Source organism: Pinus tabuliformis, chromosome J (genome assembly GCF_031772625.1).
Source record: "Pinus tabuliformis cultivar Carrire ecotype Pingquan chromosome J, CPIR1, whole genome shotgun sequence".
In the NCBI taxonomy this organism is placed as follows: Eukaryota; Viridiplantae; Streptophyta; class Pinopsida; order Pinales; family Pinaceae; genus Pinus; species Pinus tabuliformis.
In genome coordinates, this window is record NC_142295.1 from 1250345204 (window position 1) to 1250371988 (window position 26785).

The 26785-nt window shown below is 35.1% G+C and overlaps 1 protein-coding gene across 1 annotated transcript; it reads left to right on the forward strand.

Moving 5' to 3' along the window:
• The first annotated feature begins 13173 nt into the window (after nucleotides 1-13173).
• LOC149231742 (uncharacterized) lies at nucleotides 13174-14373 on the forward strand. The gene has a single exon (XM_089381732.1). The coding sequence runs from the start codon at nucleotides 13174-13176 to the stop codon at nucleotides 14371-14373; it is 1200 nt and encodes a 399-aa protein (XP_089237858.1).
• The last annotated feature ends 12412 nt before the right edge of the window (nucleotides 14374-26785 follow it).

Below are 26785 nucleotides of genomic sequence, written 5' to 3' on the forward strand. Positions count from 1 at the left end.
CGTCTTGCGGAAAAATGGTTGTTGGTTGAAGTCATTGTTCGACTCCACCATAACATATATACTGAAATAACCTAGACCATTTATGTGTGAATATTTTTCTCCATCTAATTTGAAGTATGTTGCAAAGTGGGTATGTTTCATGGCATCTCAAATAAAATTGAATAGTTAATCAATGAAGAACCTTGGCAGGATGATAACCAAAACACAATTGGTATTCAAAACCATTGCAAAACTAGAGTGCAAACCTTAAAGCCAGTGATTCTAGTTTTATCTTGGCACCAATATACACACTGACTGAAAATAATTATCGCTACCAATAGGAAATGTTGATCCATTGTGCAGAGTGCATAGGTGCAAAGGAAGAAAGCTTATTTCACACACGGTAATAAAAACTAGAGCGAAAGAAAATGAAAGCTATTATTTCATCAATAAATTCAGTGGAGGTGCATATATTTTCTAGTTATGCGGAGCTCCACACTTCTGCACCTCTGAAAACGTTAACAAAAAGTTTAAATCATTGCATTGTCTTTGTTGTCACAAAAAATTGCATTTGCTCCATTTTCGGTACAAAAGCTGATTTCATATTCAAAGATTTATTTCTATGATTTTTAACTAAAATATATACTTACCATGTATTCTATATATTGAATCAACGAATTTTGGAAATTGAAAGCATAAATACTTAGCATGTAAAAACTTACTTATAAACCTTAAGATTTTCGCAATCAAAATTACAACATAATCAAATGTAAAACCCAAGTTTTCCCATTTGAAATAAAAAATCATGTATCAATAAAATTGGACCTTACCTCTCTTTTCTCATGTCAATATACTCCTTAAAAATGCATAAATTGTTTCTACAATATAATGTTACGTGTTAATGAATTTGTTAATGATCCGAATCTCTTCAGCTACTGGAATTAACCAAGATCTTTTACTTTTGTGATGTTAGCAGAATTGCATTCAAAAGAGCATGAAATGCCACATGTGCATACTGTAAAGAAGAGGAAGCATAATGACAATCATCAAATCAAGAACACAAACACATTGATAACGAAGTTCACCCAGCGTTGGTTACGTCTTCAGGCCTTGGTGTTAAGAGTGGGGAGGTCGCTTCATTAATGCTACGAGATGATGATGATGTACATGGTATATTCGTTGTCATTACAAGGATGAATACTCTCAACCAAGGTAGCATGTCTCTCCACGAGACGTTCTCAAGACCTCTCACTCATATGGGAAAATTACCTCAATAAGAGTGGCATGCCTCTCCATGAGATGTTCTCCCTATAGGAACTCTCACTCAAATGGGCATTCCTTCAACATGACAAGCTAATAAAATATCAAAAACAGTGGCATACAAGTATCCCTCAACATAATGGTAATTGGGGATTTCAACAACAAAAACATCATATTAACAAATCAAAAGAAAAGCACGACGTAATTGCATTATATACCTCCACTTTCGAGGATGGCCAAAAAATGCAAAGCTTCACAACTAAAATGGACACCACCGCTGAAGTCGTGGTGCGAAATCGTGTCAAACGACTATAAACTTTTCCCCTTTTTGACATAGTCAAATTTTGGGCCCTTGGGAATCTTGAGGGTTCCCCAAATTCCTTCCTGAAGATGGCTGAAAAATCCGCTACTTAGATGAAGATTCTGAACACACCACTGCGCGCCCTGCGAAATTTTATGAAAAATGACTATAAGTCAGCATCATTCTGTCTCCGTCAAAATTTGCCTCTAAGGGAATCTTTTAGATTCCAAAAGATTCTCCAAATATTCCTTATTGTTGAACACCTGACTTTTTGTTGCTCAGATCGATATTCTGACTACACAGTTGGACTCCTGGTGAGGAAACGTCAAAAATGATTATAAGCTTGACAAATTTTGTCGCCAGCACCTCTAGCCCTCTGAGGGAATCTTTTTGGCATCAATTGATTCTCCTCTCTCATGGTTCCACTTCTCCTCCTGGGCAAAGGTTTTGCAGCTCCTCCAATCTTTCTCCGGCTCTCCGCGCTCTGCCAACCTCCCGTTCGAATGATTGAGGGAGTTTATATATCACGAGGTCGACGAATTTAACAAGGTATGTCCCAATGGGTTGTTGGTGGAGGCCAAGATTAGGTCAATAGAGGTCAGAGGTTCCAAGCCTTACCCGACTTGAAATAAACATTGGCAAACATTTTTAGTTGGCAGTCAAATCATTGCAATCGGTGGTGGTTATGTTGGATGTTGGTTTGCATTGTTAAAATAGGTGTATTATTTGTTGCACTTGTGGAACCACCCAGGTGACGGGTCAGCCTCACCGAGCCAAGTGGGTTGAAACTCCGCCAGTTCCGTTACCCATAACACTTTGGCAGTAACGTTAATGTTTGACCATTTAATGTTTTGTATTGTATATAACATGGCGTGGGGTTTGGCGGGGGTGGCGATCTGTCAACCCATTTTGGACTTTGTTTTCTTCTTTTATAGAATACAATGTTGACCAGTGGGGTAAGCAGGCCCGACCCGCCCCCATTTTTTTTTTAAAATCAATTTTTTAAAACAAATTGGCCTTTTTAAACTTTTACGAAAATAAGGGTCACTAGAAAAATTAATGGTTCGACAAATTCACTAGTTCCGGTGGTCAGATTTCGTGCACTAGGTTTGGCCAAATTCCATGCACTGGGTTTCTACCATTTGTAGCCTCCTTATGCTTGCCATTGGGCCAATTTTGACCAGAACTTTGACTGTGAATATCTAGAGCATACAAAATTGGATTTGAGCGTCGTTTGCACCATTGAAATTAGGGCGACAAGCACTGCGATATGGTCCTAGTTTCACTTCAATCTAAGGACTTGATTTTTTAGCATTCCATAGTCATTGTTGAATTCTAAGCGTGTCTGGAGCCACCTAGATCATTCCTGCTACTAAGGAGCTTTGGGTCTTCCAAAAACATGAACATAATCTAAAATTGTTGTGTTACATTGTATGCACCACAAGTGCCCTGACATTTCACCCTTCCTTCTCCTTCACCCTTGTCCTTTAGAGCCATAAGTATTGAGCCGACACCTGCATCCTCTGCGAACCTGTATTACATCTTTGTAAATTACATGATCAATAATGACCCAAGCATCCCCATACTTTCCAAGAGTTTATACTATACACTCTTTGGTCAAGTTTACATCAGATAGAATCCAATACCCCAGTTATCAATTAAAATCCAAAACATCATCGTTTATTTAATAGGCGATGGAAAACACTTCATCACTTTTAAATTTATATCACAACACATGATTTACAAAATGAGGCCATGAAAAGCTACCATATCTAGTAAAACCATATCTTACTCAACAAAGTGAACCACGAGGAGTGTGGCAGATTTTCTTGTTGAACATTTTCACCAACTGGTTTCTGCACCGGCACTTTGTCCTTGAGATGCTGCATTGGATGGAGCCTCCAACATGTGGCTCTTTGATGACCACCTTTGTTGCAATGACTACAAAAAGTATTCTTCCTCCAGACTTGCTTAACCTTCTTCCTTCTCTGATGTGGAGAAGGCCTTACATGCCTTATGCTATTTCTTGTTATCATTCTCTTCTAGCACTTAGCCATCACATGGTTATGTAAACCACAAAAACTACAAGTTTTTCTATGCCATGATTTATGTTCGTCATTAACATGTTTGTAATCAAAATGAACTTTAGAATACTGAGACTTGTTATACCTCTTTTGACTGTCTCTGGTGCAATTTTGGCAATGAGAGCTTGCCTTAGCTCTTCCTCTGCAATGCGCATTGTCATGAGAACATGGTGATGTGTTCCCATCATTCTCTTTCCTTAACAGTTTCAACAATGTCTTGGAAGCTTTTGACACCTTTGAAGACTCTCCTTTAGTGTATCCCAAACCTCCATATCAAGGTCTTTGTACCACCTCCAATGGCTGATTCATTCTGTGGTCATTCCTTGGCCATTAACATCAAGTCCTCCTCCTTTATATCCCATCTTGGTAAGGAGTCTCATGTTAGTTCCTTAAAAGGGTACATCCATGTTTCCAACAGAAATACTATCACGTGAAAATGAAATTGAAGAATGATCAATATTGTTTACCTCAACTGTCTATTTTGGAACAAGAGATGATGGCTTCACTAAGCCTTCACTACACTTCAACTCTTCCAAGGCCTCTTCCATGGCTCATAGTTGAAGCTACAATATCTGCTTCTTCTCTTTCTCTTCTCGTAGAAGCCTCCTCAATTCAACATTCTCTGTTTTAAGGCTCTGATTGATCTCCTCATCTAATGATGAAGAAGACGAATGTACACTCGAAGGGGTATACGAAGCATCATCCTTTGCTATTTCTTTTTCCCATTTCTCTCTTGCCATCTTCTCCTCCTAATCTATATACATTATGTCTACCATTTTTGACAACTTGTAGAAGGCCTCATACATATCTTTGTCATCCTCCATTTTCTTTCTTGTTGCACATTCAATCATTCATGTTCACAATTCACATCAGTGAGAAGCCCACTCTGATACCAAAATTGATCTGGATCTCTTCAGCTAACAGAATTAACCAAGATCTTTTACTTATGTGATGTTAGAAAAATTGCATTCAAAAGAGCATGAAAAGCAACATGTGCATATCGTAAAGAAGAGGAAACATAATAATGATCATCAAATCAAGAACACAAACACATTGGTAACAAAGTTCACCCAGTGTGGGTTACGTCTTTGGGCCTTGGTGTTAAGAATGGGAAGTTTTCTTCATTAATGTTGCAAGATGATGATGATGTACATGGTATATTCTTTGTCATTACAAGGATGAATACCCTCAACTAGGGTGGCATGTCTCTCTGCGAGACGTTCTCAGGAACTCTCACTCATATGGGAAAATTCCCTCAATAAGAGTGGCATGTCTCTCCACGAGACGTTCTCCCTATAGGAACTCTCACTCAAATGGGAATTCCTTCAGCATGAAAAGCTAATAAAATATCACAAAATGTGGCATACAAGTATCCTTCAACATAATGGTAATCAGGGATTTCAACAACAAAAACATCATCTTAGTAAATCAGAAGAAAATCATGACATAACTGCATCATATACCTCCACTTTCGAGGATGGCCGAAAAATGCAAAGCTCTACTACTGAAATGGACACCATGACTGAATTCATGGCATGAAATTGTGTCAAATGACTATAAACTTTGCCCATTTTTGACATAGTCAAATTATGGACCCTCGAGAATCTTGAAGATTCCCCCAAACATTCCTTCCTAAATATGGCCTAAAAATCCATTGATCAAATGAATACTATGAGTACACCATTGTGCTTCCTACAAAATGCTGTGAAAAATGACTATAAAATCGACATCATTCTGTCTCGATCAAAATCTTCCTCCAAGGGAATCCTTTAGATTCCATAAGATTCTCCAAAGATTCCTTACTGTTGGACACCTGACTTTTTGCTGCTCATATGGAGATTTTGACTATACAGTTCGACTCCTGGCGAGAAAACGTGCAAAAAATGATTATAAGCTTGACAAATTCTGTCACTTGCACCTTTGGTTCTCTAAGGGAACCCTTTTGGCATCAATTGATTCTCCTTGCTTATGGTTCCACCTCTGGCTCTCTGCGCTCCATTGGCATGATGTTTGAATGATTGATCGAGTTTATATATCACGACGTCCGCGTATTTAACAAGGTATGGCCCTATGGGCTGTTGGTGGAGTCAGAGATTAGGTCGGCAGAGGTCAGAGATTCCAATACTTGCCCGACACGAAATAAACATTGGCTAAAGTTTTTATTTGGAAATCAAATAGTTTCCAGTAGCGGAAGTTATGTTAGATGTTGGTTTGCACTATTAAAATAGGTGTATTATTTGTTTCCACTTGTAGAACCACCCGGGTGGCGTGTCGGCCTCATCGGGCCAAGCGGTTCAAGCCCCACCGGTTCTGTTACCCTTAACACTTTGGTGGTAACATTAATGTTTGACCGTTTAACATTTTGTATTGTATATAACATGGTGTGAGGTTCGGCGGGGGTGGAGACCCGCCGACCCATTTTAGACTTTGGCTTATTTTTTATATAATGAAATTTTGAGCAGTGGGGTAGGCGAGTCTGGTGGGCCCAACCTGAACCCCTTTTTAAAATAATTTTTTGTTTTTTGTTTTAAACAAATTGGTCTTTTTTAACTTTTCCAAAAATAAGAGTCACTGGAAAAATTAACAGTTCGACAAATTCATTTGTTCCAATAGTCTAATTCCATGCACCGAGTTTCTACCAATTTGTTGTCTCCTTAAGCCTGCCACTTGGCCAAGTTTGACCAGAACTTTGACTGCGAATATCTGGAGCATATGAACTCGGATTTGACTGTCATTCACACCATTGGAATTAAGGAGAGAAGTGCTATGATCTACTCCTAGTTTCACCTCAATCTAAGGACTTTTATTTTTGAGCTTTCCATAGCCACTACTGAATTATGAGCATGTTTGGAGCCAACTGGATCAGTTAAAAATGTGTTTAAGTTATAAATTGTTTATCACCAAATATCTTCAGTGTTGAATCTTAATAGAAATGTATATTAAACTATAAGTTGAACATGCCAAAGCTAACGAAGGCTTAAATGCTGACAATCAAATTCAAAATTGGAGGTGAGATCTAAATAGAATTCCTTGCATTGGAAGATATGCACATAACTACACCATTTTATTTTTTATATTAATGTCTACACCTACGTGAATTTCAGTTGATTTGTGAATTTTTGGATAAAATTTTAAAAACATTACATTGTGGAATTTAACGACAATAAGGCATTTTATAACTAGTATCAGGGGATTCTACAACAATAGTCACCTCGTATTATGTAAGAACTTATTTCTCTCAAGAAGGAAAACTTACAAAACGATTTGTTATTAGTTGACAGTACTTAAACTTTGATACATTGTACGAAGTGTAGAGGTGCGGAAGAGCCCCCCACCCCCTTGTTTATGCCTCTTCACCTCCACACTCTACATAATGTATCAACATTATGGAGCTCCAACCACCACCACCCCCCCCCCCCCCGCCCCCCACCACCACCTGATGTAAGGGACCTGGAACCCCCACAATTCTAGCATCATTGGGCATAGTTGTAGCAGTGTTAGGCATAACAATGTCAGTTTCAAAGCACTCAGAGATGGAATAGCCATTCATAAAACTAGCCTTTTTTATTTTAATTTTTTTTTTTAGGTATTGACAGATACTAAAAATAAAATGTCGTCCACCAAAGGAATTATGTCCCGTTAGAGTTTGCTCAGCCAATCAAAAATTAGGAATAAGATTTCTAGAATTTGTTTTTTTTTTTTTTTAATTTACGGTAAAATAAAAATGTTCAACATTTTCTAAAAAATTTGTTTAAAATTATAAAAACTCAGCAAAATAATGGGAAGTCAATGCACTTTGATAGGAGGCGAATGTTCTAGTTCCTGACAAGGTAGGGAGTAATACAGATGGTTATAAATATTATTGGTTATGATTGTTTGATTATATTTAAATGGAAACTTAGATATTTGCCATATTTTTAGATTTTGAGATAGGTTAGTCTTTTAAGGTAAGTTGAAATTTATGAATAATGAACAAATATTTCAATTGGACTTTAGATATCTAAGCAATGCTTTGAAGATAAGAACTTTGGAAACATCCTTTCAATTGTTTAAATAGAGATCATTGATATTACAATTATTTGATAGTCCAACATTTGTGAACAAGGACCTTTTTTAAGCTTTATTTTGAGAGGAATTGGAAATATTTATTTAGTCATTTGGGTGGGAAGAAAATGCAAGGACATAAGAGGCTCCATATGAAAAGGAGGCCTAGAGTAGCTATGTATGGATGCATAAATTAATTATAACCAAACATAAAGGAATATTAATACAAGACACATGTGTATATAGTTGGAAGCATGGAGCCGGGTTACACTTTTTGGCGAGAGAGGGCGCATTTGAGTGGAAAAATCAATGGCTCAATTGAGCCATTTAAGCGCTCGATTGAGCCTTTTTTAAGCGCTCAATCGAGGTGTTTGAGGGCTTAAATAATGTAACCTGAGGTTAGCCAGGAGCTAGATCGAGCCATGTTTTTGAAATTTCTCGCTAATACAACCTAGGCATGGAATTAAAAAAAGTGGTTTGATCGAGCCTTAAAGCTAGATATAACTATAGGCTATATCGAGCCTTAAAGCTAGATCGTGTTAAAGCTAGATTGATCTTTTATTTAACCAAGGTAAGGGCTCAATAGAGGGTTTCCTAAACCCTTAATTGAGTTATTTGAATTTTGAAATTAAATGCTCGATCGAGTCGCTTAAGTCCTAAAATCCATAATTTCAGCAACCATTTTGCAAAATTTCCTACAACACCATTTTGTACGGACTTACGACTAAATTTGTCCTTAGGTGACGGAGTTGATCACGTTGGATTCATGAAGGAATCCTCTAGGACAAATATTTCAATTGGACTTTAGATATCTAAGCAATGCTTTGAAGATAAGAACTTTGGAAACATCCTTTCAGTTGTTTAAATAGAGATCATTGATATTACAATTATTTGATAGTCCAACATTTGTGAACAAGGACCTTTTTTAAGCTTTATTGTGAGAGGAATTGGAAATATTTATTCAGTCATTTGGGTGGGAGAAAATGCAAGGACATAAGAGGCTCCATATGAAAAGGAGGCTTAGAGTAGCTATGCATGGATGCATAAATTAATTATAACCAAACATAAAGGAATATTAATACAGGACACATGTGTATATAGGTGGAAGCATGGAGCCGGGTTACACTTTTTGGCAAGAGAGGGCGCATTTGAGTGGAGAAAACAATGGCTCGATTGAGCCATTTAAGCGCTCGTTTGAGCCTTTTTAAGTGCTCAATCAAGGAGTTTGAGGGCTTAAATAATGTAACCTGAGGTTAGCCAGGAGCTAGATCGAGCCATGTTTTTGAAATTTCTTGCCAATACAGCCTAGGCATGGAATTAAAAGAAGTGGTTTGATCGAGCTATGGGCTTGATCGAGCTTTAAAGCTAGATATAGCGATAGGCTATATCGAGCCATAAAGCTAGATCATGTTATAGTCTAGATCAAGCTTTAAAGCTAGATTAAGCTTTTATTTAACCAAGGTAAGAGCTCAATAGAGGGTTTCTTAAACCCTTAATCGAGTTATTTGAATTTTGAAATTAAATGCTCGATCGAGTCGCTTAAGTCCTAAAATCCATAATTTCAGCAACCATTTTGCAAAATTTCCTACAACACCATTTTGTATCTTAGTGGACTTACGACTAAATTTATCCTTAGGTGACAGAGTTGATCACGTTGGATTCATGAAGGAATCCTCTATCCAATGGCATATGAGTTTGACATTTTCGAATTAATATGATAATTTTCATCTAATTTCTTTTAAACATAATGCTTGAAATCTTTTTGAACTGTTTTAAAGAGGTTGAATAAAAAATCAATATCATAAAATATACACAATGAAAAAATTTCAAAAATATCACTATCTTCGTTTACGAGTCCTCTTCAAAAGGATACTTTTGGTTTTTCAATTTATTTAAATAGTTGAAAAAAACCTTACATGAACACATGTGTCTGCAAAATGCAATTGAAATATTACTTCGCCAACTTCGAAAAATAATAAAAAATCTATTTTTGCATAAAAAAAAATCTTTTAACATGAAAAACTTAGCTCTCTCCGTGTAGACGCGTGAAAATTTGCAAGGACATGCATCTCATTTAATGGAAAATTGACATATTATACGACCTTAAATATTTTTGCAAAAAATATCATTAGGACAACATAATTCTCCAAAATTTGTCTCGTTACTCTAAATCACAATCCACGATGCTTATATGAATTTTGAGGGCTTCAATTCGATAAAAGAGGAAAAAATTGAAATTTCATTGCCACATTTGGCCCAAAAGTGTAACCTATCTTCATGCTTTCATCCATACATCATCCATCTTGTTTGGTAGGGTTAAAAAAAACTTTGTTCTTTTGTCAATGATAATGTAGATAGCTAGGATGACCTCCCTAAAGGGGTCACACCACTTAACCTAGTAGCACCTAGCTTAATCAAGGAGTTAGGCAAGAGGGGTGTCCTCCCTAAGAAGGGTGTACCTTTTGATCCTACAACATCCAACTCAATATTGAGCTCTTAAGGAGAACATTCCTCATTTCTAGCTTCTTATTTATTGTGCATCTTGTTGTGTAGAGATGTAGTTGTGTATTTCTAGCCTTTGAGCTATGTATAGGAGTTGTCTATTATTTCTTTATCAAACTTTATCTTGTGTGCATCTTGAGTGGACACATTATATTCCTATATAGAATTTATTTTTTCAGCATAATAAAATGAGCCATTTTTCCTTGAGGCTTTTTTATTGTTTAGGTATTTTAGTTATTTTCCTATCCTTTGGTTTATCATGGTTTCAAGTTGTGTGCTTCCATCTTAGATTAGACTTCCTATTTCAAGAGGTGAGTTCTACATTATTTGGTATCAAAGCATGGGTCCAGGCATACTTATTCTTTAACATTGGGTTCATAGGATCAATTCCCCACCCAAAATTCTCATTTTTCATTAGTAGAAGTTTAGATTTGGGTCATTTGGAGTGTGCCCTCCCACCCAAATCTACATTAGCACTTTCTTTTAACATCCTTCCTACTTCAATGTAGTTGAAGTAGAAGCCTTGCTCTGGCAAGAAGAAATTGATAGATCTAGTTCTTTGAACCCAACCCTCCCACCTAGACCTCCCTTGGCATTGTTTTGGGTCAATTATTGTGTGTTCAATCTATTTTCACATGATAAATGGTTTCCCAACCCAAATCACTACATTCTAGCATGAGATCTTTCTTGCAATAGTGCAAGCTAGTCCGTTGCACCTCCACAACTAGCCCACTAGACTTTTTTTGTTGGGAGTTAGGATGTACAACCCCTCCTCCTCTCATCTCGTTAAACTACCATAAATACACTCTCAACTGCCATAAAGAATCCTCATCAAAAAAGTGAATATCCTCTCAAGCTCCACTACATTCATATCTTCTAAAAATGTTACAGGAAGTTCTAATAAGAAAGCCACAACCATCCCTCTTCCAACTACATCCTAGATTTACTTTACCTACATATGGAGGAAAAATGAGTGAAGAAATATTATACTCTTGGATATGTGGCCTCATGGTGTGCTTTTAGAGATTTCTTGAGATAGAAAAGTTCCAACAATTACTTCTTGATCACATCCCCATGGAAGCAGTCACTCAGATGTGGTGATAGTGACAATCTTCATGACAAGAATTCTATAATAGGCTAAATGAGGATGGTTCTTCTACATCTAGTACAAATGATATCACTACATGGAACATATTTTGTGACACCATCAAGGAGTGTTTTTATTCCTGGGAAATTTGTCCAATATCATGTATAAGTGGTTACAACATCATCCATAATTTTGTCAAATAACGCATGAATGTATTGAAGCGTTCACATTACTTTGGATTCAGTGTCAAATTCCAAACCCATATGAGGTTTTCATTTCTTGAAATTTGTATATATTTCATTAGATTGGAATAAAGCAAACATAATCATTCTTTAATGTGGGAACTACACATGCTTTGTTGACCCAAGAAGAAGTATTCCTAAGGCATCAACTATGGGACACTCAAAGTCATCCTATTTCCAGTGAGCCTCATTTTTCATATGAGTCGAATTCCATGTTGTAATCACTTTTTCAAAAAACAAACAATTTGAATCATCTTAAGATTGGTGAAAACCTCCTTAGAAGCAAAGTTTCATGAACAAAATTCCCATGATCGAGGTGGAACTTTGACTTCTGACATGACTTTTTTTAGTTTTTTGAACCCACGGGAATTAGAAACTCACCATGCTTACTTGGGTGAGATCCTTGTTAAAATTTGAATTGTTACCATTATAACCCCTAGGCTAGTGCCATCAGCAAGATCTGCGACATTTGAAGGCACACCCACAAGGGGGTCCCACTTATGAGGGGACGTCTACACTTTTAGCCTTATGGCAAAAAGCCAACATGCCATTTAGAAAATTTGAACCTAAATGGAGAATGGAGCAAACCAAGGGAAAACCATCCACCATAGAAAATTTTAAGGGCTTAATTTAGAAGATGAGCTAATTTTCCATGCATTTTCCAAAAAAGAAAAAAATCATCAATTCCCAAATTTTTAAAAAATATTCACTCAAAATTTATAAGATAAAATTATTTTATGTTAAAAACCACCCAAACTTTATAAAAACTCTATAAAATTACTACAATTCGAATATTTTCACAAAAATATCATAAATAATTCATAATTTACCTATATTCAAAAATAATAAAATTGACTAAATTTCTAAATTTTAAAATAAATTTTCATCCTTAATATTTTCCATAGACCACATCCATACCCAAAATAATTCAATACACCCATGCCCTAAAAACCCGTAAAAGTCGCTTTGCAAGCGAACCTTATGCCACGTTTACACCTGGCATCTTGACCGGGCAGGGCATTGCCGAGTAAGCGGATCCAGTAAGGCACTATTCCACACACGAGCCAAGCGAATAGTGAGGGTCTAGCGGAATATAAATGTAGAACAGTTCAACGCACATGCATCGTGAATGGGAGGATTGGAAACATATGGAGAAGAAAAAATGAGGACTTCCACGCCCAGCTACGGTATTCATTCATATACATCTGCTCTACTCGAAATTGACTAGTCGAAGTCAATTAATTTTATCCCGAACCTCCGTCTTTTACGCAATTAAACCATGCCCCGCATGGTTCTACTTTTCTTTATTTAGATGGAGTCCGTGCATTCTTGGAGAAGCTCATAGTTATACTACACTGTGATTTGATTGAATTATCAGTCCACTGGTTTTTTTAATATGTACTGTCTGTGTGGATAGGAAGCTTCGCAGTGAAGACGGAGTAGAGTTTACAGCGTGACTACGGTGGATATAGTGTGTACCAGCATGGAGATGTTCAAGAAACAAAGAGAGCACCCATTAAGCTATTTGTGCAAGATTTGCGGCAAAACCTTCGTTTCAGGAAGAGCTCTTGGCGGTCATATGAGAGTCCACGCCACCGCCTCCATCGCTGCAGACAGACTCACTGAACTAATTTTCAGAAGAGCAAGAGGCCCAGAGCTTCGGATCACAAACCAATGGAGGGGAAGGAGCAGGATGAAGAGCAATTGCATAGTAATGGGATGTATTCTCTCAGAAAGAATCCCAAACGCAGTTGGCGGTTTGCAGATCGGAACTACTCGTATCAGGTAGGTTATAAGTTCGATTCCAAACTCATCGATTCTTCTAGAAATTGTGATCTGCGTGGGAAAGAATTCAGTTCATCGAAAGGCCTGTTTGGTCACGTGAAATGCCACTCTGAAACCCATCAAGATAGCAGCGATGCCCATCCACAGCAAAATGAGACACAGGACGACGACGAAGAAGAAAGTGAGAGTGATGCTGAGATTGAGACTGATCATCCAACTGGGAAATCAAGCAAGTTTGATAAGTGGATGAAGGGAAAGGGATCCAAGAGACCTAGGTATGGAATCCAACAAATTAACCCCCCTGAGCAATTCGATTCGAAAAAGAATAACGAAGTAGAGGACGCTGTAATGTGTCTTGTGATGCTTGCAAGTGGAGTAAACACTGCCCCAAACCCACGATTCCAAATGGTGGCTGAGCAGACTGGATCAGCTGACCTCAAGGTTCCCAACACCGGTTCCCAGCTTCCGAAATGCTCGAGGAAGAGGCCCAAATATAAGAAAATTGATGGAAATGCTGATCTTTATAATGATGAGCAGGTTGAGAAAACCGGGTACAAATGCAACAGTTGCAATAAGGCTTTTCATTCCCACCAGGCTCTGGGAGGCCACAGGGCTAGCCACAGTAACGCCAGGGGCTATTTTTCGCAGGTTACTGATGGCGAGAACGAGAGCCTAGAGGAAAAGATTACTGATGAGGATGTCACTAGTGGATCGGACTCTTTCCGCAAGCGTCGTCCAAAGGAGAGGACTAAGGATTCATGTGTCAAAGCGAGCGATGAAAGGAGGACGATTGGGCGCGCTAGGACGACTTTAAAGATCCATAAATGTTCAATCTGTGACAAGGTTTTTCCTTCCGGTCAGGCTTTGGGTGGTCACAAGAGATTCCATTGGGGTAGTGCTGCAGCTTCGGATACTGTTAGTACCATTTCTAGCAACAAGGACACCCCTGCACCGCAGCAGCAGACGCCTGCAAGAGTGGAGCTGTTGGACCTAAACTTACCTGCCCCTGTTGATGATGATTGCGAGTCTGGGAATCTGAATAATTTGAGTGGTTATGCAGTGGATTCTCATGCCCAAAGCCGTGGTTGATGGGCAGCTACCCAACACAGGGACTGCTGTTGTACAATGATAATCATACCAGTTTAAGTAAATATGATGAAGCGAATAATGAGGTAGGAAAGGAAATTGGATTTGGCAAAGCATGTGATTCAGACTTCCCAGCGAGGGCGCAAGCTTGGTTGCAGTTGTAAGGCAACAACTTTCTGTAATCTATTCATTTGTTATAAAATTCACTAATGTACAAGAGAACTTTGAAGGATAAGCACAAATCCGCCCAGGAAATATATGCTTGAATGACATTTGGAAGGGATTCCTTGGACTGGGATCCAAGGTTCATGAATAATGTATTAAAATGATCTTTCAAATGATTAAGTATGAATGAAAATTTTATGTTTGGTACTATTCATGATCAACCATTATTCATATGCAAGGGAAGGAGGTAGTTATGCAAAGCAAGGAGGTAGTTACATGGTTTAAAGATAAAATCACATTTGCATATAAAAAATAAAATTTGAAGTTGCATAGTAAAGAGGGATTTGGAAGAAAACAAGTTTGGTTTGATGAAGAATACATCAAAATAAATGTGGATATCATCATAGTAAATGGTGAGAAAATTAAAATAGCAATGTGGATATTATCATAATAAATGGTGAGAAAATTAAAATAGCAATGAAAAGAAATTTTGTTTTTAATTCATTATGTCAATAGGTTAATGTCACATCATGCTAAACTAAATTATGGAGTGGGAAAATATGGATAGGAAAAATAAGGAGTTTGGGTTCAATTTTGATTCAATTTATAACTTGAAAATGGGTTTAGGGTTAGTATGGGTTTTGCTAGATGCAAGTATGATATATTAAGGAACAATGATGATCTTGTTGTTAGAAACAAACAAAAGTTGTTGTCCAATTAAAGTGTGTATTATGTAAGGTTTCAATGAAATGGGCACTATGCTAGCTATTTTTAGGCTTCATAAGATGTTGAATTTTTTCGAGTTTTATGGGAAAATCCATTTCACAATCATTAATTCTATTTGAGTTCCAAGTCTTTAACTTTTTTGTACAACATTTTTGTCTAAATTATGTGATTGGCCATAGCATAAGATAAATGAAACAATGGATTTTGCAGTTTCATTATTGTCTGAAAAAGTCCCTAATGTTTGTTTTTTATGGTGATAGATTGGGTGGCGGCTCTTATCTCTCCAACAAGAGTATAGCTTTTTTGGTTTGAATTGTGGCATTGACCATAGACAAGTAAAACAATGAGTTGTGGTGTTTCATGCTTGTGCAATATAGCCCTGTGATTTATGTTTTTGATAATGATATCTTGGGTGATGGCCCTTATGCTTTTAACAAGAGTATGTCACCATTTTAAATTACCTCTCTCCCTAACATAAATAGGTAACTCTTACATTATTTCCTAATTTAAATCCCCATCAAATTATCTACGTCACAATTGAAATGATTATATATTTCAAATCCATATCTGAATACATCACAACCAACCTGAGAATTTTCTCATTTTTGGACCTAACCTAGATTAAAGTTTATACCTTTTTATACCCTAACTATTCCACATTGTCACAATATGCTCTATAGAAAATAGTTTTAGACAATCTACATTCAATAAGAAACATATTGATATATTAAAAAGTAAGCTAATCCATTTTTCTTAAAATGTCAAACAAAAAAGAAACCAAACTAAGAAAGCATGCAAATAAAAGTAGTACATTTTTTTCCATTAAAACAAGGTATTAGAGTAGACCTCGACTTGCTCCTATTTTAATAGGAAAACTTACGAAATTAATAATATTAAAGACCAAACATACATAGCTACCATATGTGTTGAGGATAGCATTTATCCACTCAATTTAACCTTTATATTCCATTCCTCTTGAGGATTGAGTAAAGACATGTGATAATTTTTTTTTTAAATAAGGAATATAGTTTATAATAGAAAAAGAAAAATTAGGACAGACTCAATGCTCATTTAAGTGTGTTGAAGGGTGGAATTAAAACTAAATCTTGATAACAAAATATAGAATAATGCAAAGGGATAAAAATAAAATAAAATGATAGATTTAACATATGAGAAAACATTTTCGATACCGACTTCAATAGAAAACCCAGTGAGAGTAAACAAAGCAAGGAAAATGAGAATGTAAGTGTGAGAGTGCATACCATCATATTATAGTTAGAGTTAACCAATGTCTCACAAAAGAACATAATTCCTAATTATGGTGAAAATCCAAGCTGTATGTAGAAGTGTGTTGATCTCAAAATAGTTGACAACAAAATAACTCTATGGATGAGTTATTGATTGTGATATGTAATACATTGTTTTGTCAATTTTTTTCTATATATAATTGAATAGATATACATGTTCTTAAATATGTAATTTTAAAGGAATTATGGAAAGTTCTTCCTCTGTTACAATTTTCCTCCTTTTGAATGATAATAGTATAAAAACCTTTTATGCTTGGGATGAACTATTTCCAATAGCTTATTTCCCACTCCCCATGGTGAAATATAAACAAAATAACTCTCCTAAAAAAATACCCATTTGAGATAATCACACAAAATATTGGTCTTGAAGTATGACTTAAAATTTATTTTGCTTGGCTAATAGCTCATCTTCTACAAATGTAAGGAAGTGGATTAAAGGCCCAAGACATAGAGGAATTTGGTAGAAGTGAAAGCCTGTCCCCTCATAGACCACCAATGGGTTATTTTAGGTGGTGTAATTTTGTTTGAATAATGGTGATGAATTATCTCACATTTGTGGATAATAATTAGTAATGGATATCCTCATTATTTGTTAACAATCAAATTATGATAGGTCTTCCCACTATTAAAATATTCACACTAAAGAGAACCATATATCCTTATTTCATATGTAAGAGTTAAAAATATGTATTTACTCAACAAAACAAACTCTCTTATGAGCTTGACACGGTATGAAAACATATGACAACAAAATAACTCTATGGATGAGTTGTTGATCATGATAAGGATTGTTTTGTCAAACCTTTTGGTATATAATTGAATAGATATACAAGTTCTTAAATATGAAAATTCAAAGGAATTATGGGCAATTTCTTCTCGAGCTACAATTTTCCTTCTTTTGAATGATAATAGTATAAAAACATTTTATTCTAGGGATGAAATCTTTCTCATAACTTATTTCCCACCCCCATGGTGAAATCTAGACAAAATATCTCTACAAAATAAGAAAATGTCTTTACAACATGTACATTACAAGCCTTCCTTAACATTCGTGCTCAAATGCTCAATTGGTCTATAATCATTCCCAATGTCATGAAACTAAGCTCCACTAAATTCATATTCTTCTTTATATGGTGATGCAAAGTCTATATTGATAGAGACAAAATAAAATATTTCAACATTTACGAAAAAAATACTTTCTTAAAAAAAAAGATACTTGTTTGAGGAATGTCACCCAAAAGATTCATCTTGAAGTATGACCTAAAATCAATTTTTCTTGGCTAATAACTCTTTTCTATGGATGTAAGGAAAAAAATAAAAGTTTGGGACCTAGAGGAATTTGGTAGGAGTGAAAGGCTAGTCAGTTATTTTAGGTGGCACGGTTTTCCTTGAATAATGGCGATGTGTTAGCTCACATTTGTGGATAATAGCTAGTGATAACTAATCCCACTATTGGTTGAAAATCGAGTTATGATAGGTCCTCCCACTATTGAATATTCACACAAAAGGGAACCATATATCATTATTTTGCACGTAAAAGCTAAAATATGTATTTACGCAACAAAACAAAAAATATTATAGGCCTAACCTTCTTTGTTAACTTTAAATGTCATTATAAAAAAGATCCTTTCATCTATTTATCATAGCCATACTCATTAAGTATGACCTATGTGGAAACTATGACAATCATATACTTTCACTATTTAAAGACAGCACCCTTTATAGAACTAATTTTCTTTAAAAAATGGCCTACAACAAGAATAAATTCATATAACAATCAACCTAACTACCATTTACATGTTTGAGTGGTTGTTACTAACAACCTAGGTCTTAGAGACCTATTTATATAATTGAATGTCTTTGACACCTATGACAGTTATGGTTGCCATTATTGATGACAACTTACATTGATGGGGTGTTTGATCTGTTGATAGAATACCACATCATTAAATACTCAACCATCATGGCTGATACCAACAAGTTGTTGTCAACAACCTGTGTACTATAAAACACTTATCCAAGCATATTATGTTAAGAGTATGAGGTCATTGATTGAAACCATGACCAATATGTGTCCATGAACATAGTGGTTATAGTGCTAGTGGATGGATCAACCTTATGTCACACAAGCACATAATTGAAGCAACAAAATTGTAGCTTGTTGACTTTAAATGTAAAATACACAAAGGTATTTGTAAACAATATTTTATTAATAATAAAAAATGTACAAGGATGTTGAATGTTACAATGAGGACCTATTTGTATACTTAGGCATGTGTCCCTTTAATGACTAGTCATGTCCCTTAGAAGATATCTCTTCATTAACTAATCAATTAATTAACTCTAATTATATTTACTATATATTCATTTATATTTTGTATAATTTATATTCGTAACGTTACCCCTTTCTTCAAAAAGCTTTGTCCTCAAAGTTTTAATGCTGACAATTGTCGTCGCCTTGTGTTTTTCATCTTGATATGTATAATTCGTCAATTGTCTCGACATGTATAGCTCGTCAGTAATATTCCCTTGGAATTGGGGTTTATTTTGTATTCCTTAATTACATAATAAAATCAATTTATAATATATAGTAACTATATAAGATATAAGATTATGATTTATTTTGAAGACGTGACCCGAGATTTCACCATTTGACCAGCAGTTACATCGTTTTGACCATAGTAAAAACAAAATGGCGGATCGAACGGTTGTTGGAAGTGTGTCGTTCTGTCATCCAAAAACTAAAAATGAGGGGAATCTGAATGAAGGGTGACGACAGGGTGTCGTGGTCGAGGAGAGTGGCTACGTGAAGTGGTAGGAACATTGACAACAGGGCATGGATCAAGAGCAGACAGGGAGCAATAGACGCCTATTCGAGATAGGGAGAAACACAGAAAATGACTGATGTGATTAGAATTGGGCACGATTGGACAAGGAAAATGGTCAATAGGGAATTATCGGGATAGAGGGAGGCAATGGTCGTGAAGGAAGACAAGAGTGAATTCGGGTCTGAACAGTGGGCACAATGCAGTGTAGAATCAGGGTTTAACAATGGGGGACGACACCATCCAAATGTAACTCATCGCTGCAATTAGTTCCTTCTAACTTGTTTCTCATTTTTTGGAAACTTCCCTTGGCTTCTTGTAAATATTTTGAAACATGAGAAATAACAACCTTGTACTCCCCATATTTCATTGCAAATTGTTTTGTAACCTTCTCAATATATTAAAGCTTTTCATTGTCTGTGGTGGATTCATATATTATTTTTTTATCCTTTTTATTGGCAACACTTCCATCATAGATTCCATACTATAGCATTTTTTTTATTTGTAGTCTCCTTATAGATTCAACCATGATTCTTTCTAAGAAACACCTCTTACCAAAGCCTAAAATTGGTCAACCTAAAATTTTCTTATTAAATTGAATTCCATCATTCCTTGCAGTAAATATCGAATCATCGCTTTCATTACTTGCACTAGATGGAGAATAAGAAACCATGCAAGGTGACATTTTGCTATCCAAAATACCTTTTTGTGAAGAGAATGTCCAAGCCAAAATTTTCATATGTCACAATTTCTTAAAGGGTGGAAACTTATTATAGACATGCTTGAACCTTGGAACAATTCTCTGCTCTTTGGCTTCCATCTCTTCCATGATTCAATTTTTAGAAATATATTTCTTTGTTTTCCTTCTCAAGATATTGGGTTTCAAAAAATCTTTCAATGTCTTTCTCATTGTTGTGTTGAACCTTCTCCATTTCAGATAGAAAATCCGAAGGTTGTTTTGGTTCATTTTTTAAGTTCTTCATATCAGATTTATTGAACAACTCATGATCTAAATTAACTCTTGACACCTCAAGGATATTAATAGGAAGACTTGTCAAAGCTCTGAGTTTAATACAAGTATCTTTTAGGATAGTTTCTTCCATTGTTGTGTTTGTAAACCCCGAGTTTGTCCTTTCATGAAGCAATTTATTCTCAAGGGATCTCGATTGTATACATATGTTTTCCTCTATTTTTTTATGATTGTTTTGTCACTAACATAAAGCTTTTATTTACTATTTCATTACAAGGGCTTCGGGTGGCAATGTGATCATCATCAATTTTTATTTTCTCCCCTTCTGCGTTATCTATGGATTCATTTCTTCCCTTGCAACTCTTTGCATGCACATCTTCCTCTCCATTATTAACATCAAATACTTTCCCTTCTTGTTCATCATCAAAATCAATAATCTTGACATATTCATCATCTACAACTGTATTTACATCCTCAATTATCATATACCCACTTTGATTACCATCCATGTCACCTTGAGAAGATCCCAATTCAACATGTTCAACTTTCTCAATTAGAACATTATTTAATGTTAGTTCCTTTCGTGCCAATGTTTTCATCCTTTAGACATGTTGAATATTTTGCTAATGAGTTTTTTTAATTGCTGAAATGATTCTCGAATTTCACTTAACTACTCAATGATTTCAGGACATAAACTTAATGGCATATTGTGTAGTGGATAACGTCTAAAGACTCGCATGGATCCAATACCACTGAAACAAAAAGTTTGTAGCTTGTTGACTGTAAATGTAAAATGCACAAAGCACAAAGATATTTGTAAATAATATTTTTAGGCCAATAGGCCTTCTTTTGAATCAGGTCACCTCACAGTGACCTCTGTATGCCACTAAAATTAGTAGACAATTAATAACAAATTTGCATCTGATTTGCATCTGCCACCATTTCAATCGCATGCGACTGACTATAATTTATCGAAAGGGGCAACAATTTCAGTTTTCCACTGTTGCAAGTGCTTAGAAATCTCATCCATCTAGGGAACTTCAGCAAGTGAGAATGTACATTAATCATGGAAAAATTTCCAGCAGTTATGCCAAACTTAGATTTTTGCTTAGAAAATCCCCCAGTCTTTCGTTAGTTGAATGAGAAAACCCAATTCGTCCATAGACAAATCTAAGGGAGGAAAATCCTCTAAATTTAGAGACTGGCCATTATCCATATCTTTCAGGAGTAGTGAACTCCAAAATGTTGAACCCTGCTCCGCCAAAATCTGTTGGCTGTCAAAGTCGGATTCTGCTACCAAACCGCAGGACGATGTTGTTGTTTCCTCATATGACAACAACTAAAATTATTCTCTGGCAAACCTGGTTGTGGTGGCTTGGATTTGCGGGGGCGATAGAGAAGGGCAGAGGCACATGGAATTTTCGGCGGAAAGTCAGATTCCTATACCGAACCGCAAGGCAATGACATCGTTTCGTCATCTTACAGCTTAGAATTGACGGCTTAGAATTGCGACGACGATAGAGGAGGCGTACGAAATTTCTATCAACAAGTCGGGAAAATTGAACCTAGCCTTGGATCCTCTCAGACAATACGCTGCAAACTCACAAGCACGGGCAACTTTTTCTGGGGTGTCGTAGGAGCCCAGGGAAATTTTGGCCTTGCAATTGGGCAATTTCTGACACTCATTTTCACCATTTTCTTATTCAGATTCCCTTGAATTGTCTCGACATCGGTGAGCGGATTTCTGGCTTTCCATTGGCGTTCTATTTTGTCAAGGGATTAACCATTTAGAGAAGTTTCAGGGGATTCGAACTCTGAATGTGGTGATGAAGGTGAACTCTTACAAAAATTAAAAGAAGGGAATGTAATCGTGTGGGATTTGAACTCTGGTTGCCTAGAGGCATGAATCATGAGAATGTGGATGCTTGAAGGGTGTGACAAAGTATATAGGCATAGAGACCATGTGCAAATTTGAAAATGTTAGAACGATTTTATGGAGAGCACGTCACAGAGTGAATATATGCGTGAGGGATTTGCAATGATAAAAGTGTGAATATATGTGTCTCATTTGGTAGATAATGGGATCAAATGAGATGTATCTCATGTACAGGTATACATGTGTTTTTTTTGGATGGTGCAGCACTTTGTCAATGTTAGAGCCATAAAAGCACACAATGAGATCCAAGACATGTTCAACAAACAATATATATGTAACATTACGAATAAATCCACAAATATCCATGAGCGAGAGCATCAAACTACTCAAACCATAACACCCGTGTCAAATTCCTAATGGTCTCGACTGCCTCGAGGTGACAATTCTAAAATATCTTTGGTTGTTTTTTAAACAAAATTTTAGTACCCTGCACTTCCCATTTCTATTATCATAAAATAAACATTTTATTACAACTTTCAAGAATTTCCTATTTCAGCATCAATGGAATTAATCATTCTACTCCAAAGGTTCTGAAAATGAAATCCTCATTGTTCGAGTATAAATGAAACTCATTAACAAACTTTCATCACCACGAATGTAAAGGAGGAGAAGAATAGCACATTCTCCTTTCTTATATCCCTCAGTAATGGTTGTCTTCGCCACTGGCTTGACCACTGAGTTATGATAGGTTTTCTCACTATATAAAAAAAATATAATAAGTTATACCATATGGTATTATGAATAACTCTTATCCTTTTCAACTATAAAAAATCGTAAGTAGTTTGAAAAAATGGTTGAGTGACATTTTATAATTGGTTGTTAAACATGAGAAAAATACAATTTAGTTTTAGGAAACTTAAGCATAACTATTTTCAATTTGTAATAAGGTCCACAAAAAGTCTATGAGATAGATAATTGTCTCTATAGTAGTTTTTTACTTCCTCATATTTCTTGTTAATGATAACTAGCAATTGTCCCTAGAGGTGCAAAGATACACCGAAACACCGAAGGAATAGAAGATTTGAGAATGCATGCTTATAACTAAATTTTAGAATTGGAAATCAACTACATAATTTCAAAAAGTTTTTAATAACACAAATAATAATAAATTTTTATTTATAAAATACAAGTAAATCAATAAATTTAATTACATTCAAATGACAAAAAAAAAAAAAAAAATCATTTGTGATATACTTTTAGTTTACTTTGAAACAATAATTTGTGGTAGGATCAAGCTTATGTTAAGTATTTCTCCAATTTTTTCTTATTCCACCTGGTTCAGTGTGTGCTTAGCCTACATGTGAGATGCTTTTCATTTGCAACCTTGTTTGAAAGATTATTCCTTTATTGAAAACACAGGTATGCAATATATAGTTTCATCCCAATGTTAATAGTAAGATATTAACATACACTTATCTCATTGACAGATTGAAATTCACGAGGTGGAAATGTAAATAAATTAGAGGCAAGTAATATATTTTAGCTTCAATTTCAAAATAGTGACAGTTACCTAAATTTCTACAAAACTTGTTTCTTTTAAAGGGACAAATTTTTCATCCCATGTCTAAAAAAGTGTTGGACACTTCCCCAAAAGCCATGGTCTCAAATACCCAAATTGATGCTCTTAAATGTTCAAAAGTGCAAAGCGATTGTAGTGTCGTTGTCAATGAAAGTCGAAGGTGATGAGATAGTCAGCCCCAGATCATATGCCCAAGTTGTTTGGATCATAATAGGCATAATTGTAAGCTCAGGGAAATAAATTCTTAAATAGACAAGAGAAATTAATGGGCCTTCAAGTTTGGGAATTTTCATAGGAACTCGTGCAATGATACTGAGGCATGCTAAAATAAAAGTAGGCACTCTTACAAGCCATGACAAAAAATAAAATATAATAAGAAAGTAAAATATATGAAAGATATTCAAACCAACCAAATCAAGAAGAAATCATCAAAAATTGTGTATGTACATGTGTTTTGAAAAAGGAAAGGGGGTTTCTTACTCACAAAAATAGACATAGCCAAAGCTAGAGCTTACATGAAATATAGAGGGGGAAAAGGAGCCTGCCAACCACTCCAACAAGCATATCCCGAGCTTATATTTCCCAAAAATCTAGCCAAATTTTACAATCCATGCTGGCCAGCTATAATAATTTTCTCCTTTCAGTATAGTAAAAAGCATATCTTAGCCCAAATTCACCACCTCAAGACAATTTACTCAGGTATAGTAAAAACCATGTCTTAGCCCAGATTCGCCACCTCAAGGAAATTTACTCTTGAACTCTCTAGAACCTAATATATTTTGAATTCCATGGATACACACGTAAAACTTAACTCTCGTCCTTTGTTAGCTCCTATTCATTGGGTTTCACAAGAAAGAACCCTACATTGGTATGCTTTTTGTTTTGGTTGTTTCTGAAGAATAAACAAAGAGAGTTCCACAACATACCATACAATGTGCTCATAGAAGATTTGAAGGTTGATGGGTGAGGATTTCCAATTGAAGGCTACTATGTTTTTGGGATTTCTATATTAATATTGCCCCCCTTTTGTCTTTGTTATGATTTTGATTGAGTTGCTTAAGCACATGGCTGAAAACTAATAGTGGTGGGTGGTATATGAAGAATACCATCATGTTTATGCCTCAATTTCACTAAGAACAAATTGTTTCCATTTGTGATGGACCTGACCAAATAACATTATGTTCTTTCCTAGATGTACATAAGGTGAACTATTTCTTGCTTGATTATGAAAACCAAAATACAAGTTTTTCAATTTAACAATTTGATCAGCCTCTCTTTGCACTTTTTGGGGCAATTACTAATATTAATAGTATGAAATATACAAAGATGTTGAATGTTACAATGAGGGCATGTTTATATATTTAGGAAGATTCCCCTTTAGTAACTGGTCATGTACCTTAAAATATACATCTTCATTAACTAATCAATTAATTAACTTTAATTATGTTTACTATATATTCATTTATATTTTATATAATTTATATTCATAACAATAATTATCTCATTTGTGAATTCCACTCGTCATACAACAAAACAAAACAAAAAAAAGTATTGTCAACAAATTATGTGTGAGTCACCCATCATATTACTTCTAACCTGCTCTATTGATCTCGTCTTAGTCAAACCCTTTATTAATCCCCTTCTCTTTAGGGTTCCCTGGATCTACTTTGAATGATCAACCTTTTCGTATGGCTAAATCAAATCAAAACAAGTCTTTCCACCTTAGAACTTAGTCATTTTACTAAAAGTCAAATCAACTACTTGTTAATAAATCACGTGAGTATAAAACTCTCTTCTATTTAACAATTTCTAAATATAATGCTGGTAATACATCTACCATCATATTACTCACAAATTTTGAGAATACAAAATGTTTCCTTTACCTTTTTTTCTTTCTCCTTTTTTTTTTCATTATTTTATCGCATAATAAGTATATTTTCTTCATCTCTTTTTATATATAATTTTTAATATAATGCTGGTAATACATCTACCATCATATTACTCACAAATTTTGAGAATACAAAATGTTTCCTTTCCTTTTTTTTCTTTCTCCCTTTTTTTTTTCATTATTTTATCACATAATAAGTATATTTTCTTCATCTCTTTTTATATATAATTTTTTAAATTTATATCTATATATGTATAAACTTTCAATCAAATTTATATGCGAAAGTATAAGAAATTATTATAATATTTCACATGTATTCTATAAAGAAAAATTTTGCATTCAAGTGTCTTTAACCAATCATCTTTTTTGCTACAATTATATTTACTCTAATCACGTAACATAAGCATCTAGTGAATTTACTTTTTGCTATGGAGTATTAATAGACACACTTGGAACCCAATGCACCCCTTTTTTATATGTTAAAAATTAAATTAAACTTCATCAAATATTTAATGTTAAATATAAAATTTTAATAATATTTTGAAACAGACAAAAACAAAAGTCAAGTGGTGGCAATGTCATTGTTTTTGTCTATGTGGTTTCTATTTTTGCAACTATTTTTTCCTGTCACTAAGTGTAAAACAATTATGTATCATATTGAATCTGACATATATTGAAGAGAAATTTATGAAGTTCATGACAAAAAGGTATTTCTCTTTATAAACTAATTTGAGCTTAAATCCACAGTTTACAAATGAGACATTGACTTGCTTTACCAAAACAAAATATTCAATGTATGTTCAAATCAGTGAAGCAGTATCAAAGTTGTGGAAATTCCTTATTCACCCCATGATTAAATAGGAGCACAAAAGTACACAATAGAATTGATATAGAGAAAGAGTTGTTTATTTGTTTTTATAAACAATATGGCATCATACATAGTCTGCATCATCTTTAACAGGTTTTCTTGATTGTTTTTTTGTTGCAAATAAATCGACATTGTTAATTCCTTAACATAGATCTAGTACAATTTGTTTTCACAAACATATAATTTGAGAGTCAAAATTAGACAAACAAAC